This window comes from Acanthochromis polyacanthus, chromosome 18 (assembly GCF_021347895.1).
Source record: "Acanthochromis polyacanthus isolate Apoly-LR-REF ecotype Palm Island chromosome 18, KAUST_Apoly_ChrSc, whole genome shotgun sequence".
In the NCBI taxonomy this organism is placed as follows: domain Eukaryota; kingdom Metazoa; phylum Chordata; class Actinopteri; family Pomacentridae; genus Acanthochromis; species Acanthochromis polyacanthus.
Window position 1 is genome coordinate 19,409,801 of NC_067130.1, and position 17,913 is coordinate 19,427,713.

Genomic DNA, 17,913 nt, shown 5'->3' on the forward strand with positions numbered 1-17,913 from the left:
CACAAGGAATGGACATCAGATCACAGGAAACCTGGATTTTGGCCTAATATGGGACACTTTTGGTTTCAGCCATCTCCTCTGGGAGATGCAGGGAAAGTGATGGATTGTTTTTGCATGCGTGGTTCCCACTGTGAAGCCTAGAGGGGGAGGTGTGATGAGCAACACTTAATCAGTATTACTACCACAACATCCTGCAGAGACACACACTGAGAGGGACCATCAGCAGTTGTTCAGCGAGACAATGAGCCAAAACACCTCAAGGCTTTGTGCAGGCTGGCTGACCAACAAGCAACACGTGATGTGGCCTCAACAAACACCCGCCTAAACCTTGCCGAGATGATTTCAGATAAGTTGTCTTAATAAAAAATAGAAAAACAAAAAAATCTTGGAATGAGAAGGTGTCTAAATTTTCGTCTATCTAGATAACCTCTATGTTCATGCATTCCTTCCCTTTGAAGTTTCCCCCTTTTATGCTTTACAACACTGAACTGTAGCAATAACCCCGTTTAAAGTGACTCATTACTGAAAATAGAGATCAGCTGAATGCAGCGAATGTGTCATAAGTGATTGTAATATAAAGACACGTGTATCTGGAAGGTCCAGTTATTGGTGGATTAGTAGTCCTGATTATTACTACACCATGAAGACAAAAGAACAGTTCAAGCATCTCCCTATAAAGAGGGTATTAAAAAGTATAAGTCAGGAGATATATATATATATAAAAAAATTCCAATTCACTGAATATTTCTTAGAGTACAATTAAATCCATGAAGAAGAAATAAAAGGAATATGAGTAAGTCCGCCTGTAATAATAAAAAAAAAAAGATACTTGACCATGATTCAACGTTGAAAAGCGACGACAGAAAAAGACTTCCAAAGGGAGTGAATACTTTTTAATAAAGCCACTGTAAATAATTGCAGAGAAGGCATAAATAATGTGGTGGTAGTATCCTCACCTCACCACATCCACAGCTCCAGCTCGAACCTTGGGGTCGCTCCCCATTATGGACACACTGGCAGCGAACGACCCGTCAATACTGAATACAACAAACTCAGTTCCTCTGGGTACAACGGTGAGATAGCTGTCTGCAAATGTGTGGTCACCCCTGACAGACGAGGTGAACATGGAAAAGAAAGGCATTTATTATCAGAGGTTTAAATATGTACATTTTTAGCTGTTAAAAAGTCTATATACCTGACCACCATTTTGACAGGATACACCCCGATACCCAGCCTTCTGCTCTCAGGGATTACATAAGAGATGCGTCCGCTGTTGTTAGTGAGCTCTGTGTTAAAGTACACCCACTCTCCAGAGGGAGGCTGGGTCATGATGTGGATGTCGATCTGCAGGAAGAAGGAAAAACTGATTATTACACCATGGTAGAAATAAGGTTCTGTACACATCTTCCAGCAAAATGCAGCTGAAACAGGTATTTCACAGCTTGAGGACAGCAAACTTTCTCAGCACAAAAAAGAAGGTCCCCGAGCACATTGCTTATTTCACAGCTTTTTATTGTGCAAACAGGTTGAAGAGTTTTAAGAGATGTAGATCCAAAGGTGGGAGTTGCCATAGTCTTTGTCCAAGTGCCTCACATCCAATACCAAGTCAGAAACCAGGGAAAGCAGACCTCTTTACAATGATAAAGGTAGCAAAATTATTTTAAAAAGTCTGAATAAACTGCTGTCAAAGTTGACAAGCCAGAGGGAACATGACAAATCTGTCAGATTTAGAGGAGGACTATCTTGTAACAGAGCGAAAAATACTTGTCTTAAAGTTACGAGAAACAGTACAGATGTACAGTTGTATGTGTCCAGTGAGACAACTTGGAGAAAACAAATGCTTTGTGGTCCCTCATAGCTGTCTTTTACCTTCTCTCCAGTGAGGGTCACCATGTCCAGCGGTCCATACATGAAGCGTCCCGTCACTGTCTGTGCTCCGTCCTCCATGAACACGGCATCATTCACGCGGTGGTTAGCCGTCACATTCTGAGAACAAGAAATTATTTTCACTTCATGATAAAGAGCTTCAAATTCTATACTCTGCTCTGATAAATCATAAAACAACTTTGAATCAGAGATACGTTGAAGACCACAGAAACAAGATAAATCTCTTTGTCGCCATCATTTTAAAAATTTCTCCTTTATGAGTAGCAGACGGTATATAACAGTCATCGTGTTTCTATGTAACGTCAAGCTAATCTGGAGAGAATTTATGAAAGGTCATGAAAAATGATAAATGTGCATTTGCCGAGCTTCCGTTAAGTGTTTTGGAGTAAATTAGGTTGTGTAGTGTCGTCACAAGGTGGCAGTATAGTCTTTTTGGCTATAATAAACACAGTAGAAGAAGTCAGAAACAAGACTAGTTGTTTGCCAACTGTTGACAACCTTTAGAAGAAGAAATGAACAAAACATCGTACAACTACAAGGGATTCAGAAGTCTCTCTCAGGTAACTCTGGGCTGAACTGTCCTCCTGCTGGAATATTTTATGGTCTGTTTGTGGTAGTGGAAGAAGAACTGGGATCCTGAGGCAATACAACAATGTAAAAATACTCAGCTCAGATGTATTGTAAAAATATTGTTAAAATGTACTTGACATATCAAAAGCGTATTTTTTACAGACACCATAATATGTTGTTAGACAGTTTAATACCTGAATATAAATGTTTTAAAGTGTTCATACATCTTTGCTACCCGTCAATACCTGAAACTAAAACTACATCCATGGATGAGTTCAGCAGCTGACAAATGTGCTGAAATGGAAATACTGTGAATGCTGAAGTAAAAAAGACGACATTACATCTAAGCTTAGAAGTTTTATCCCTCTTCTCATTCCAAAATGCAGTCTGGTGGAAATGCACTTCAAACAGAAGGACATTTTACCCGAATTTTAACATGAGTCCTCTTGCGGAGCCACTTCTCCCGAGGTTTGGACGGAGTAAATTCAGACACTTCTTTACCGTCCAGCTCCAAAATACTGGAGTTCTCATGTCTCATTACCTGCAGCAGAAAATGATGCTGAAATAAATGACAGGGAAATTTGGTACTTCTCTGTTTCAGCATCTCCGAGTCTCAGCTCGTCAGCTAATATGTTCCTAGAGCACAGACAACTGCAATCAAGTTTTAAATTGTATTTGCACAGCCGAACAACTTCATATATCACATGCGTAATTACGGTTGCTGCAATGCTTTGGTATTGAAAAGAAATCAATAGCGAGATAACCTGTCTGAGCAGGAATGAGACGACGTCTGTGGACTCCCAGTAGGAGGCGTGGAAGAGATGAGGCAGAGCCACCGTTGGAAATGCTGTCAGGGCATCGGGGCAATACAGAGCGTAGTCCATCCTCTTACTGCCCCACCAACGAGAGGCAACTAGAGCAGTGAGGGGGGAAAAAAAACAGACAGTCACTGCATCCAGTACGCTGATTTATATTTGTGGTGTTCATTTTGTTCATAAGGAGGAGAAGAAGTCAGCATCATAAGTCTATAGTACATTAAGGATTTGACTAGGAGGCTCTAGACAACTAGCTGTAAATATAAAGAGACAGTGATGAACTGTACAAAAGTGTGAAATGCACATTCATTAAAAAAACCACCTGCTCAGACTCTAAGTGAAGCTGGTCAAATGTTTTATTTTTTAGTCGTCTTGTAACGTAGTGTTGTTTTTTTTTTAGATGTACTCCACAACCCCGACCTGATAAACTCAAGTACGCCCCCAACAACACCATCGTCTGTTCAAAAAGTGTTCTTATGAATAGTAATATAAACTGTATCAATTAAACAATGGTATGACGACTCTGTCTAGTATATTGTTTTGGGCAAATTGGGTGGAATTTATACCTTGCAGTCTGGGTTAAAACAATGACTACTGGTTTTGGTATTGGATTCCTCATACAACTGAACTGTCCATTTGATGTTTAAAAATGTTATGCATTATATATTATTTATGCCAAGAGTATTGTAACTGTTTGTCCATTGCTTTTGTAAGTCCATTTTTTATGACAGAACAGCTGATTCATGACTTTTGCCAGTATATTTCAGCAGTTTTCCATTACTTCTAAGTACCTGTTCACGTATTTTTCATGTTATCGAAATTGCAACTCCTGACGTGGGGAGAGCAGTTTGGAGCTGCCTGATCGGTGACATCAAAATCAATCAACAATGCTTCACCATCAATGTCTTTAATTGCTAATGTCATTTGGTAACGGCTCCAGTCCTAGTCGGCCGCAGTAAACGCAGCAGTTAATTTTCGGTGCTATTCAGCGTGGAGGGACTCTGCATCTGTTTACTTCTCTCCTTTCTCTGTGCTCACATATACTGTGTCTTAATACAGCTGAATTACCAGTAAAGCTGTTCTCATTTAGATCTTTTCTGTTTCTGTTTCCAGGCAACACAACAAGCATGGAATAGTGATTTAAATTCAGCTCTTTAAGGCTACATGGTAACCAGCAGTCACTTTACAGCTGCTGCTCTGAACCACTAAAGTCCAGATTTTACGTGTTAAACAGTAAGATATAGTTTGTCAAAATAGAGTGAACTTAAATAAAATGGTAACTTTGCTTATTTGGAGGGAAAATGATCATTTAGAGTAACTGATTAATTAACAAAAAAATAGTCAACAGCGTAATAAACAGAAGATTAGTCATTAGTGGTAGCCTTAGGCCAGTTTACTGGTTATTGTGAATTTATTAAACGTTTGCATCACAGCAATTTTAATCTTATTTGGCTGCTTTTTTCCTTAACACAGATGTGGAGATATGTTTTTGTTTATTGATTAAATAATTCCTTGAGTTTCCCACATACTCACAACAGCAAAAGTACCCTCTTAGAAGCAAGAAACTGTGGTTGAGAATCACTTGAGCAAAATAAAGGACAGCAGCAGTAAGTGTAGGAGAAGTCGCACACGAAGAGTTATGGATCATATATGTAGTTTTGGATGTTGGACAAATGAGGAGAACTATGTGACAAAGGAGGAGGCCAAAGGAGGAAGGACAGAGCACAGGGAATGAGGAAGGATCCTAGCATCCTGTCCTCATGTCATCTCACTACAGTTCCCAGGGTACCTTGCTCTATATTCTTCAGCACCCCGGGTGACGGGGGCGCTGAGCTGATGCTTGTGATGTCAGATGTGACATCGGTGAGGTCAGAGGTCATATCAGAGGTCATGTCAGAGCTAACATAGGAGCTCTGCTCAGACTCCACACCGTTGGGTCTCGGGAACACCCGACGGATTGTCTGGCGAGCCCGAAAAGATGGGTTCCGAGAGGCAAACTTATTGTAGGGCAGAGCCAGCTGGGACAGCAGACTGGGCCTTTTAGCGTGGCTCACTTCACATTTGTTTGCTGAGAGCATGTTTGGAGGGAGGAAATGAGAATGTCAACATATAAACTGTCAGCTTCTGGGCCAAAACGTGTGTCAGAGGCAGGAGGTTGTAGGACAGCTTACTTGTGGCGATGTTGGAGGCGGTGTATGAGTCGGCTAAACCAGACACCTGGCTGGCTATGCTGGCCTCACTTGCCCTGCGGTTGCAACGGAGGTGTGGGACCCCTGGGGAGGTGGACGACGGGTACTGGCCATCAACAAAAATATGTGAGTGAAGAGCATCCGCTGTGGAGACAGAAGGCAGAAGTTAGAGCCATCTTCTTCACCACAATATTAACAATGATGACTAAACCGCCAGCAGGTTTGAGAGGAAAATTATCTTCAACAGAACTGTCAAAATGAGACCATTTATCAGAGACAGAAACGGTAAAAACTGAAAGAATCTTCATATTTTCAATCCTCTGATGGTGCACAAATGAATCACAGAATTCAGTAATTTCCTAATGAAACTCAGTAATGCAAACCAGTGTGATGGGGGTACAGATATACACAGAGCTGCTGGTTATAATATAATTTTTTTTATGTAAAGTGCTTCTATCGGGTTGAAGTCAGACTATAGAAAAAGAGCAACAGGACCAACACATACTCTCCGTGTGGAGCTGCGATGTCTGCCAGTTGAGGACAGGCACGGGGATGGACGTCTCACTGATACTTTCTGGGCAGCGGTGGAGCGCTACACCACTAGACTCCATCAGAAGCTGAGGGTTACTCTGCACCGTCTCCACTAAAAAGCCAGAAACAGACGAGAGACACAAACAGTCACATGTGGAACAGAAACCCTGCAGCAAAGTATCTCATGAAGTGTGACTCACCCAAGAGAGCTGAGTGTCCGTCCCCGAGTGGAAAACGCTGATAGCGGGGGACGCTAAAGGGAGGCAGCAGGTGGAACCTTTTGTCCAGGAGAGGCTCAAGGCGGGAAGCTGAGGGGTCAGCTGGATGAAATAGGTTGTAAACCTGCTGACAGGCCGGACGCAGAGCAGACACTGGAGAGAGGACAGAAACACAATGAGAGTTACAAAAAAGTTTTTAAAAGGTGAGACAACCGTGGGACGTTTCATGAAACAGAGAAACAGGTGATGTGCTGTTAATTCAGAAATCTACAGTTTTCTCAAATCTGACTCTGTAGTAAACAAAAAAACTTGCAATCCCTGATGCTACCGAGCTGTCACTAGTGACTCAGCTGCAACCAAGTGTAACGCATCAAGAATTCAGAAGCTTTTCAGCTGATCTGCAGGCTGTGTTTACACAGAGCAGAGAGGAGCAAAGTATGAAATCCAATTAGAGACTAAGAGGAAAATAAAACACACTAGGCCAATAAAATAAATGCAGCAGAGGAGCAAGTTATTGAAAGATGCATTCAATATATTGGAAATATCTTTCTAAAGTAGATGTACAAAGCTGTTAAAAAAAAAGCATAATCTACAAATGTGTTTCTCCTAAAATACTTAAAGTAAAGGTAAAATTTTTTCCAGTATTGTACATGCTGATTTTTTTTCTTTTAAACTTTGGCAAACTATAAAAATGTGAAATTTCATGTCAGTTTTTATCTTTTCTCACAAACGACATTTTTGAGTTGTCTCTCCTCCTATCAATGGTTGTGTTGTTTCCATAGAAGGACAGGACTTTATATTGCAGTGACAAACAAGCATACAGTAGAGAAAAATATTACAAAACATGCCCAGAAGCTGCTGGTTAGGTCTGAGGGTTACAGAATAACTTTAGTGGGGAGGATGAAATCAACACAGAGAAAAGAAATGAATGGCTGAGAAAACTAAAAAAAAAAGAAGAGAAACAAAAAGATTGTGAGAACAGCTACAGTATACAACATCTAATCGGAAATCAGTCCAGATGTTAACCCAACAGCTGCAGGTCAACAGCATCTTTCCTCCAAACCCCAAAGGACACACAGTGCAGACAGAGTCGTGCCTGTGTGAGCTCGTCGATCACGTCGGTTTCTGAGATCAAAAACATGACCTCCAACCCCTGACGCCTGCTTCCCAGCAGCTGCAGACATGCCTCCCAAAGAATAAAAACTATACACTACAAATAAATACTTCTGGCTTCAATTCATGAGAAACACATTCAATTTACGGTGCACGAAAAGAAAGGAAAATGATCCTCACCATCTAAGGAGGGCACCACAGTCTTCCTCAGTGCAAGCACCAGCCCCAGAGGAGAGCCGAACAGGAAGAAGTCAGTCACCTCAAAGTCGAACTTTCCTAAAGAGCCCCCCTCCAACATGGTGCTGTTGCTGGAGCGCCGAGATCCGGGCTCCCCATGGAGAACGCTGGAGTGAAGACTGCTCAGAAGGAGAAAATAATATCACATATAAGTTAACATTTTTCAAGAGTTACAAGTGCTGGCATCCATGTATGCGTCTTACCTGGACAAGAAGGCCTGGTGGTGTTTGATGGTGTCCAGCTCGTACGTGGAGGAGTCGCTGCGTTTGCGTGGAAGCTGTTTTTTAGGGTCGTCGGGCCCCGAGCAGCGTGGGATGTCGATGTTGCTACGGCTGAGATGGCGACTTCCTTCGAGCGATGGCGAGGAAGGAGAAACGCTGTTTATGATGATACCCGGAGAAAGGAGGTCTGTGTCCTGAGGAAATAGAGAACAGTGTCAGAGTTCAAGTGTGAGGTTAAAAGATCTTGGGAATGCCAGTAGCACTGTTCTAAGTAAACGAAAGCTTTTTTTCCTCTGATTTTACAAGATACTATTATTGTAAGTAAACAAACCAGAGAAAATAACACTCAACTATCCTAAAAATTACAGTGAAAAACTGTCATATTTTATTGATGTTCCTTTAAAAGGATGACTCGGAGGCGCGGATGTCTTATTTTGTTAGATCTCCGTTGCCTCAGCTCCTCTCGCCTCATGTCTCTTCTTTGCCTCACATGTCTGGAAAGGATGAAGACACGAGCGGAAGAGTTGAGGACAGGATTTGAGGAGGAACAAAGGGGGAAATAGGATATGAGGATCTACAGATGTACTTTCGTTCCTGCTGCTTGCTACTTACTTAATTTGTTTTTCATTTTTGATTTGTATATTTTTGCATCTGTCGCCGTTACGTGTTTGATGCAGCGCTGCTCAAAAGGCAACAATGCCCACCTGAGGATTAGTTGGTCCTTCCCTTTAGCTGAGAATGAAATATTGCAGACATTCGCGGTCCTCAGATACAGAAGCGTATAACACAAAAGAAAGAAACCTTGGAAACCTAATCTTGTAATAATGAGAACAAGTTCAGGTGGTTATCAATCATCTCTATACTCGAGAGGACCAGGGCGATGGTGCAGCCTGATTTGATTAAATGAACATGAGCTTGAATTTTAATATAAGTATAAAATCTTTTGCTAAAAGAGAGCAGATGTAAACTTCTACAAATATAATCTTGCCACGTATACAGTGAGTCTCATTTTTCAGGCTAAATTTGTTAAGATTGCAAGTTACTAACTTTGTATCATCTCTTCCTCACAGTTTGTGCTTTGTCCTCTCCATCCACTCTCTTGTTGCATGTCTCTCAGATATTTCTCATTTGTCCAACATGATTCAATACAATCCCAAACTCTTCTCTGGATGAGGAGTCTTCAGTCCAGCTGACTGTGCTATGAATACATTTAAAAACTCAATCTGAACTGTTGTTCAGAAATTCAGTTTCAGTTTCAGAGTGCTAAGAGCAGCAGGGATTTAGTGATTTAGGAGCCTGCAGGCCAAGTCTTGATTTATTTTCTCCTTTTCTTTAAATGAATGTTGGTGTTGGCAGTGGTTGAAGGGTTAGGGCACTGTTTCCTTAAGTAAAACTATCAATACTGCAGAGTAAAAATACTGCCAAAGATGAGAATCCTACATTCAATAAAATTTTAAAAAAGACCACATGCAGTGTTATTTCTGTTCTAAATATGTTTCATGTTTTTTTTAATTAACAAAAAGAACAGATAAGAATCCTGTTGAAGTACTGGATGACAAGCGCTATCAGTAAGAGTAATAGTACCATTAAACTCTTAACAATTCATCAGTGAATTACACTGATACTGAAGAAATCTTAAAACTCTGAGGATTCTCAGGCAAGTTCTAAACTTTAGTTCTGAAGTGTTTAGCAGCAGCTTAAAAACTCCTTGTTTGGTACAGAAGTCAGGGTTGAAGTTAGAGTGCGACAAAGAAGGACTTGCATATAGATCAAAGTAAAGAGTTCAAACTAGAGTCTGGGTTTAAATACTTCTTTTGATACATTACAGAGATGTACAGGGTGAAAAATGTGCAAAAAGTGTTTAGAGTGAAAAAGTTTTTTTTTTTTTTTTTCAAAATTTACTCAGGAAAGTGCAACAAGAACTCCTTTTTTGTTTAAGGTCTGAAACATTGCATTCCTGCCCCATTCAGCTATTGTACATATCTCTACTATATTATGAGATAGTAAGTCATGATAGAGAGATAACACCTCTGAAAAAGTTTGATCCTTGGCAAATGCAATACACTCCCAAACTAAGAGGATTAGTTCTTACAATTCCGGTGTTCCTCTGCCCTCTGATATTTCCTCATACAATGCAGCTGGATGAAATGCAGATATTATCTCCATAAGGGCAGCACGGTGGTGCACTGGGTTGTACTGTTTCGTCACCATAAAGAAGTTCTGGATTTGAGATTGGTGCTCCGCTGTGGCCTTTCTGTGTGGAGTTTGGATGTTCTCTCAAGAGCTCTGTTTTTTCCCCCACAGTCAACAAACATGCATGGTGGTATTTGCTGATTCTAAATTGCAGGTGTGAGTGTTCATGGTTGGCTGTCACTTTGTTTTAGCCTTGCATTGCATTTCACTACATTTTACTTACGTATACGACAACTAAACCCTTAAATCAGTGAAAAACAAATTAGGAGCTATATTGCTGCACTGCTCTACAATTAAAATTCACACACACCACAAAAAAATTCTTTGACAAATGTAAACCTAAATTGTTCTTGTTTTAACATTTCAGAGCCTTAATTTATTGTAATTCTTAAGTCTAGCAGGGCTGTGGTGTAGATTAATCCTAGAGTGGACTCTTCTGACCATGAGGACTAGTGCGGAGAAGTTGTGTGTGTTTCACATTACTGCCATTGTTTTTCAGTTCAGTGCATTGTGGTGTCTCAGTACAGACACACAGACCTACAAGCATGGCTAATAGTTGACGAGCTGAGGATGATACCTGGACACTGATGGCGCTGCCCCGTCTGCTGCTGTTTTGGCTTTCTGATACGGTCACGGCGCTGCTGCACAGAGCATCAAATCCCAGGATACCGCCAACACAGTCCCCAATAACGCACACCTGCATTGCAAAACATGGATTTATGCACACAGAAGTCTGCTTCATTCGTACATGCAACACCAGGCACTGACTCACAAATGCCTCCTTCAGGGTCCACACTGACCTGGCCACTAAAAGATGCTCCTTCTAAAGACCTGATGAAGTCACTGTACACCTGATTGGCTCGTAGGATGACGGTTGCTACAGCGTCTTGGTACTGTGGAGCAGACGTGGCCAAAAGAGGCAGAGCTGCCAGTGGGATGTGGTCCTGACTGCTGGACAGACAGCTCTCATCGTAGCTGTAGGGACTGAGACTAGAGGACAAAGAGAAGGAGTGTGTTTTATGTCTGAGCAGCAGGCTGTGCATGTATTACAGCAGGTTATTAAAATTCAGCTCGCTCACTTGGACACTAGTGAGAATGCGTCGACACACACAGCAGGACAGGGCACCATCCGGATGGCGATGCGGCCAAGCGCTGCAGGATAATGGACCCTCATCACAGTCTCAAAAGCCCCGCTCAGCGTGTTTACATCTCCCTGCTTGTTGTTCTGTTCACCTGCAGACAAACATGAACAGGGTTACATATTTTTTTATGCATACACACATATGCATATATAAACTCATATGGATATATATATATATACATATATACACTCAACAAAAATATAAACGCAACACTTGTGTTTTTGCTCCCATTTTTATGAGATGAATTCAAAGATCTAAAACCTTTTCCACATACACAATATCACCATTTCTGTCAAATATTGTTCACAAATCTGTCTAAATCTGTGATGTGCACAGGTGTGCCTTAGACTGCCCACAATAAAAGGCCACTCTCAAAGGTGCAGTTTTGTCCCAGTTCCTGCCAATATCCAGCAACTTCGCACAGCCAATGAAGAGGAGTGGACACCCCTCCCCCCCCCCCCCCCCCCCCTAAAAAAAACTGCACCTTTCAGAGTGGCCTTTTATTGTGACCCTTTATTTTATTTTTGTTGAGTGTATATAAACTCATATCTACTATACTAGATACAAAAAGGTGTTGGAAACATTCCTCAGAGATTTTGGTCCATGACACGACAGCGTCATGCAGTTGCTGCAGATTGTTCGGCTGCACATCCATTATGCCAATCTCCTGTTCCACCATGTCCTAAATGTTCTACTGGATTGAGATCTGGTTACTGTGGAGGCCATTGGAGTACAGTGAACTCATTGTCATGTTCGAGAAACCAGTTTGAGATGATTTGAGCTTTGTGACTTGGAGCATTATCCTGCTGGAAGTAGCCATCAGAAGATGGTCCACTGTGGTCATAAAGGGATGGATATGGTTACTAACAGTACTCAGGTAGGCTGTGGAGTTTAAACGATGCTCATTAAATGATGCTCAGTTGGTACTAAGAGGCCCAAAGTGAGCCAAGAAACTATCACCCACACCATCACACCACCACCACCAGCCTGAATCGTTGATACAAGGCCGGATGGATCCATGCTTACACCAGATTCTGACCATCTGAATGTTGCAGCTGAAATGTAGACTCATCAGACCAGGCAACGTTTTTCCAATCTTCTATTGTCCAATTTTGGTGAATCTGTGTGAACTGTAGCCTCAGTTTCCTGTTCTTAGTCGACAGGAGTGGCACCTGGTGTGGTCTTCTGCTGCTATAGCCCATCTTCTTCAAGGTTGGGCATGTAGTGCATTCAGAGATGGTATTCTGCATTCCTTGGTTGTAACAAGTGGTTATTTGAGTTACTGTTGCCTTTCTATCATCTCCCACCAGTCTGCCCATTCTCCTCTGACCTCTCACATCAACGAGGCATTTTGATCCACACAACTGCCGCTCACTGGATATTTTCTCTTTTTCAGACCATTCTCTGTGAAGCCTAGAGATGGTTGGGTGTGAAATTCCCAGTAGATCAACAGTTTCTGAAATACTCAGACCAGTCCGTCTGGCACCAACAACCATGCCACATTCAAAGTCACTTAAATCCCCTTTCTATCCCATTCTAATGTTCGGTTTGAACTTTAGCAAGTTGTCTAGGCCACGTCCACATGCCTAAATGCACTTGCAGCCATGTTTACAAAGAGCGGATAGATTAGCCATTTGTGTTAACAAGCAATTGAACAGGTGTACCTAATAAAGTGGCTGATGATTGTGTGTGTGTATCTATGTATATTTACATAGATACACACACACACACATACACACACGTTAAAACTGTGCTCAATTTTAAAAGCTTAATTATTAATCATTGTCAAAAACTAAGAGGGAATCAGTGGATCCGCAAACTAAATGTGTCCTTGTTCCTTCTTTTTTGTCCATTTCAAACAATGGGCTCACTTCTTATTAAAACCCTTAATTTCTTAAGGGGTTGGAGAGTCAAAGTTTCAAATTTCAGGGAACATGTAGCAAAACAAGCTTCAGCAAAGTCTAACTCTAATTAGCCACCACAGTTTGGTTTTCACCTCTGCTTTTCAGTGTGTTTTTTGAGATTTTTGTGCAGTCTCTAAAATGTCAGCATTTGCCTGTCCACATTGTAATGTCATTTTCAGTTAAATTGTTTGGGGTTTTGAGCTGTTGCATCGTCTGGAGTATGTGGAGCATGACTTTCATAATAATGCTACAGGATCAGGATGCTACTGTACCAGAGCCAGTGTCCAGGATGTTTCCTCCATGCAGGACCAGAACGAGGACGTGGATTTTGGACGGCTGGAGACACTGTTGAGACGAACAGTCCTGCAGGTGAAAGAAAAGAAGACACGAGAGGTTAATAGCATCTTATGGAAGTGCAATACTAAATTGCTGGAATGTGTCTTTAATGTGTCCTTGTCTTTATTTTGCATTATTTCCTGCCAAAATTCTGAATACTAGGAAGCAATCAATTGCATAAAGCAGAGTGTACAGCAGATTTTGGACTAAGCTGCCCTACGAAGCCAAAATGCAAAGGTTGCATATTTGTTAAAAACCTGACTTTTTATTTTTTTTAATGCATTAAAAAAAACAGGCCTTGGAAATGTTTCTATGAAAACAGGTTTTCAAATTTGCAGTAAAACAAAAGAACGGTTTGTTATTCCACATAATTTAATTTAACAGCAGATGATATAGAGAGAAAAATCGATAATGTTCTGCTAATAATGGCTAGCTCATCACATTTCAGTAGCTCCAATCTTATTTTAAACAATAACAATTCTCACATGTCAGAAGTGAAAACCACAAAACTGAAGCAAATCATGTAATTATGGCAGCTGTACTAGTTTATACTGTTATTTGGTCTTATTTATAACAATGCATCGTACTAGCTGAACTCACAATATGTCTTAAATGCAAACTCTTCATCTCTAAAATAAGGAGAAAGTACAATATTTCCTTCTGTAACGTAACATGAATTGGAAATAACCAAGTAAAGTAAATATGCTTCCACTACTGCTCTTCTGTTAGAATAACTGAGCACTACAACGTCGCCTTTCATGCTCTGCCAGCTACACTTACATTTATTCTTCTAGAAACCCTGAACTAAAGTTCTTTCCTTTTCGGGGACATGGCATTAAACGTGAAGAGAAAGAAGCTTAATCTTCTGCCTCAGGAGAAATAAAGCTCAGCTGACGGCTGCAGTGGTGACTGGATCCTAATTTCACTTCACTGCCAGGGTGACTGAAAGCTAATTTTGGAGGAGGAGTATTATCTACAAGCTATTTAATTAAGAGTGTTAGTGTAAGAGAGACAGGAATGAAATTAGAAAATATTGAACTAACGGTACCTCCATCTGCGTCTCCTCATTGCTCATGACGGAATACTCTCCGCCCGACTCTTGGTACAAAGTTTCTGTGGAAACATAATTGATCCACTCAGGTAATGACATTTAAAGGAAAGAAAGGACGATTTAAATTGTAAATCTAAGTCTTGTGGTTATGTTTCATTTACAGCCGTGCAAGATGGAATGTTCAATTTAACCACTGTCTACAGCAGCTATTTCTACCTGACTTTACATTCCTGAATTTAATGCTGAAAAATTTGTCATACAAACATACATTAACTATGGTTGATGGCTTACATTGAAAAATACACTTCTACCATTGAATTTATAAGCTTTCATTATTTCAGTTTTGCCTCCATGTAAGTACAGCTAATTGTACACACATTTTTGCCACGAGTCTATATGCACACGATGGTTGACATAAAAATAACAATAACAGCAGCACCTATAAACTTTGTATTGTAACTTAGAAGTTGTTAATATTGATAGTGTTATACACACTAAGAAAGAAGTTAAACTTTAATGCATCATAACTTCATGACTTGGAAATATAATATATAATAACACATCTGTCCCAAGAGCCATTTTTCTGTATAACAAGGACTTTATTTTTAACATTTTAGGTATGGCTAATGTCCTTCTGCTGAAGTTGAACATTAAATTGAGGTCTGTTACTTGGAAATGAAGATTTTTACATTAATTACAAAAAAAATCTGTTGCCCCTATATGCTTATAATTGTATTTATTTGTGGCTTGTAAGTAGAGCTGCAACAATAATCAATTAGGTCTAACTATTACATTAATCATTTACTATTTTGATAATCGATTAGAGTAATTTTTCAGGTTCTCTGACTCTGGGTTCTTTCTTCCTCTGTGACATTAAACTAAATATATTTGGGTTGTGAACGAAATAAGACATTTAAGGATGTTCTCTTGGGCTTTGGGAAACACACTGATCAACGTTTTTCATTAGTTTCTGACTTTTTATGCACAACTGATCGACTAATCAAAACAATAAACAACAGATTAAGCAACAATTAAAATACCTGTCAGTTGCAGACTTTCTTATAAAAGTTACCAATACCTCTAAGAAAATGGACTTCACTACAGAAAGAGGTGAAACGCTAAGGTTAAAAGACATGTGGGTTTTTTTTAAGTTTCAGTTTTTTCAATTCTTTGACACCGTCACCTACCTTGTGCTTCATCCACCTCTATAGTTTCTATCTTGTCCATCAGGTCGTTAGAGCTCCACTTGGTGATCTCCTTGGAAAACATCTCCTCATTATCAGAGAAGTCCTCTGCAAGACACACATCAGAGGTTTGAAAGAATCTGATGCACTTAGCTTCAATTAGCTTAATGACAGAGCTGGAAAAAAGACCTAATCTTTATTGACTGTATGAAAGGGCACTAACTGGCTCTTTTTGAAACCTCAAACCTCTTTCAGGTTTCTGAACGCGCGTCCCACATCCATTTTTTATTCCACAGTGTTGCTTGCTTTTAGTTCTGACTGTAAACATGGAGCTGCACTGATGGAGGAGTTATGTTTCAGGTACTGGTGAGGCCTGGGTCCACATTTTTTAAAAAGTAACTAACATTTGAAACCTAAGTGCAAGATAATAGTAAAAGTCTTAATTTTTCCGCACAAAATGAAGAATAATAAAATTAGCAATAGTCACAGGGGCCTTTTTAGTGTTGTACTGCCTACGTTACTTCATTGCTGTCTTGAAATGCTCCTTATAGAACAAGCTAAAATGACTGGATTACTCTGCAGGTGTCGGCAAGTTGTTATTCCAAGTTGCACCTACAACTTGGAATAACATGCAGAACAATCTAAAGCTTGATTCATTTTGATATGATTATTTATTTTTAAAGTCTTATTATTGTACTAAGTTGGTTTTTAAATGTTTGTGTTGCCATTTTTTAGTTGTGTCAAGTGAATGCTACCTGCTGAGCTAGGCACAGCTAGCCTTAGCTAAAACCCAAGCTATCTTTGCTCAGGTATTGCAAAGTGAGACCTCCAATTCAATGTAGCTCTGACTTTAAATAAAGGTATAAAAGGTCTCCATTTTTTTAAGCCAGTTTCCTATTTTGATATCCCAATATATTTTTTTATTTAAAAAAATCAAAATTTCAAAATTCTGGTAGAGTTTCTACAACTGAATAATGATCTTTTCATGTACGACACTGCAGATGTAGTCCTTCTAAAACTTGCTGTTCTTTCTCTGAACATACATGCATTCAGTCAGATTAAATCTCGTTATTCACACTGTGCAGTTGATAGTTTTCTCTTGTCAGTCTTATAAGTTTGACAAACACGAGCTCTGAAACAAAATCTAGGAGGTCCAGTTTGAGCAACAGATTTGCATTTTAAAGACTTCTCAGATGTCAAAACGCTGCGCTCTGATAGACAGGATTTTATAACAAGCTGATCTGACTGGCAGCATTTTGCCAGATGATGTTTTGCAGTCCTGCAAAAAACACTGAAGCAGGTTCAGCTTTCTGGTAGCTATTTTAAAAAGCAACAACATTTTGAAATCTAAAATAACGACTCACAATACTCCCATACAAAGGCAGACATCAGCAACTGAAGAAACGTTTAGGGGTTACATTAGCTCTAAAATAATAATTTAACAACTTGTAGAGATGAATGTTCCTGAGAAAGAAATATTCAGCCGAAAATTGGACACTTTAGGCAAATTAGGTTTGAACAATCTAAAAGATATCGAAGCAAGGATACAGTCAGGTCCACAAATATTTGGACATTGACACACTTTTCAGCATTTGGGCTCTGTACACCACCACAGTGGATTTTAAATGAAACAATGAAGACGTGCTTCAAGTGCAGACTTCCCTCTTTAATTTGAGGGTATTTGCATCCAAATCAGGTGAACGGTGTAGGAATTACAACACATTTTATATCTGTCCTCCACCTTTTTAAGCGACCAAACATAATCAGAAATCAATTTGTAACTTTTAATATTTGGTTGTAAATCCTTCTATCCATCCTGATTGTTTCATTTCAAGTCCACTATGCTGGTGTACACAGCCCAAATGCTGAAAATTGTGTCAATGTCCAAATATTTATGGACCTGACTGTAGTTAACATTCAGAAGGACTCTACATACGTCTCTGTTTACCTCTCTACTGTGGTAACAATGAACTCCAGCCTTGTTTATATAGCATAAATAATTGAAATGCTGGAGCATTAAAGAAAAAACATATAAGAATGTTAAAGAAAAAACAATTTTCTTGTACATGGCACATTGCTGAAACAAATACTGATCAAATTTTTAACTCACTTTTAACCCAACTTTAGCTCTGTTTGGCTTTTTAGGCCAAAGCTGCTCCTTTATCTTTGAATGTCTGGAAACGTTCTCTATTTAATATTTCAGCATTTAAATATACAAAGAAATGTAATTTAACAACAGGTATAAATTAAAAGAACAAAACACAATTATGGAAGGAACCTTGAGGTGTTTCACAGCTGCTATTGATCATCCCAATTACAGGT

General features: G+C 39.8%; 1 protein-coding gene across 2 annotated transcripts in view; it reads right to left on the reverse strand.

Annotated features, from left to right (window-relative positions):
* LOC110969064 (membrane-associated phosphatidylinositol transfer protein 2-like) overlaps nucleotides 1–17,913 on the reverse strand; it is an 85,843-nt gene that overhangs the window by 6,989 nt on the left and 60,941 nt on the right. The window contains exons 9-25 of one of the 2 annotated variants that reach the window (XM_051938862.1): nucleotides 15,595–15,699; nucleotides 14,405–14,469; nucleotides 13,293–13,383; nucleotides 11,054–11,207; nucleotides 10,775–10,964; nucleotides 10,552–10,671; nucleotides 7,764–7,975; nucleotides 7,504–7,679; nucleotides 6,193–6,363; nucleotides 5,967–6,104; nucleotides 5,444–5,605; nucleotides 5,062–5,340; nucleotides 3,222–3,370; nucleotides 2,882–2,998; nucleotides 1,870–1,986; nucleotides 1,196–1,344; nucleotides 957–1,106 (exon numbers count right to left, since the gene is read on the reverse strand). In XM_051938862.1, coding sequence (XP_051794822.1) covers nucleotides 957–1,106; nucleotides 1,196–1,344; nucleotides 1,870–1,986; nucleotides 2,882–2,998; nucleotides 3,222–3,370; nucleotides 5,062–5,340; nucleotides 5,444–5,605; nucleotides 5,967–6,104; nucleotides 6,193–6,363; nucleotides 7,504–7,679; nucleotides 7,764–7,975; nucleotides 10,552–10,671; nucleotides 10,775–10,964; nucleotides 11,054–11,207; nucleotides 13,293–13,383; nucleotides 14,405–14,469; nucleotides 15,595–15,699 — 2,545 coding nt within the window. The remainder of the gene's footprint in view (nucleotides 1–956; nucleotides 1,107–1,195; nucleotides 1,345–1,869; nucleotides 1,987–2,881; nucleotides 2,999–3,221; nucleotides 3,371–5,061; nucleotides 5,341–5,443; nucleotides 5,606–5,966; nucleotides 6,105–6,192; nucleotides 6,364–7,503; nucleotides 7,680–7,763; nucleotides 7,976–10,551; nucleotides 10,672–10,774; nucleotides 10,965–11,053; nucleotides 11,208–13,292; nucleotides 13,384–14,404; nucleotides 14,470–15,594; nucleotides 15,700–17,913) is intronic. The other variant, XM_051938861.1, reaches the window with a different exon arrangement.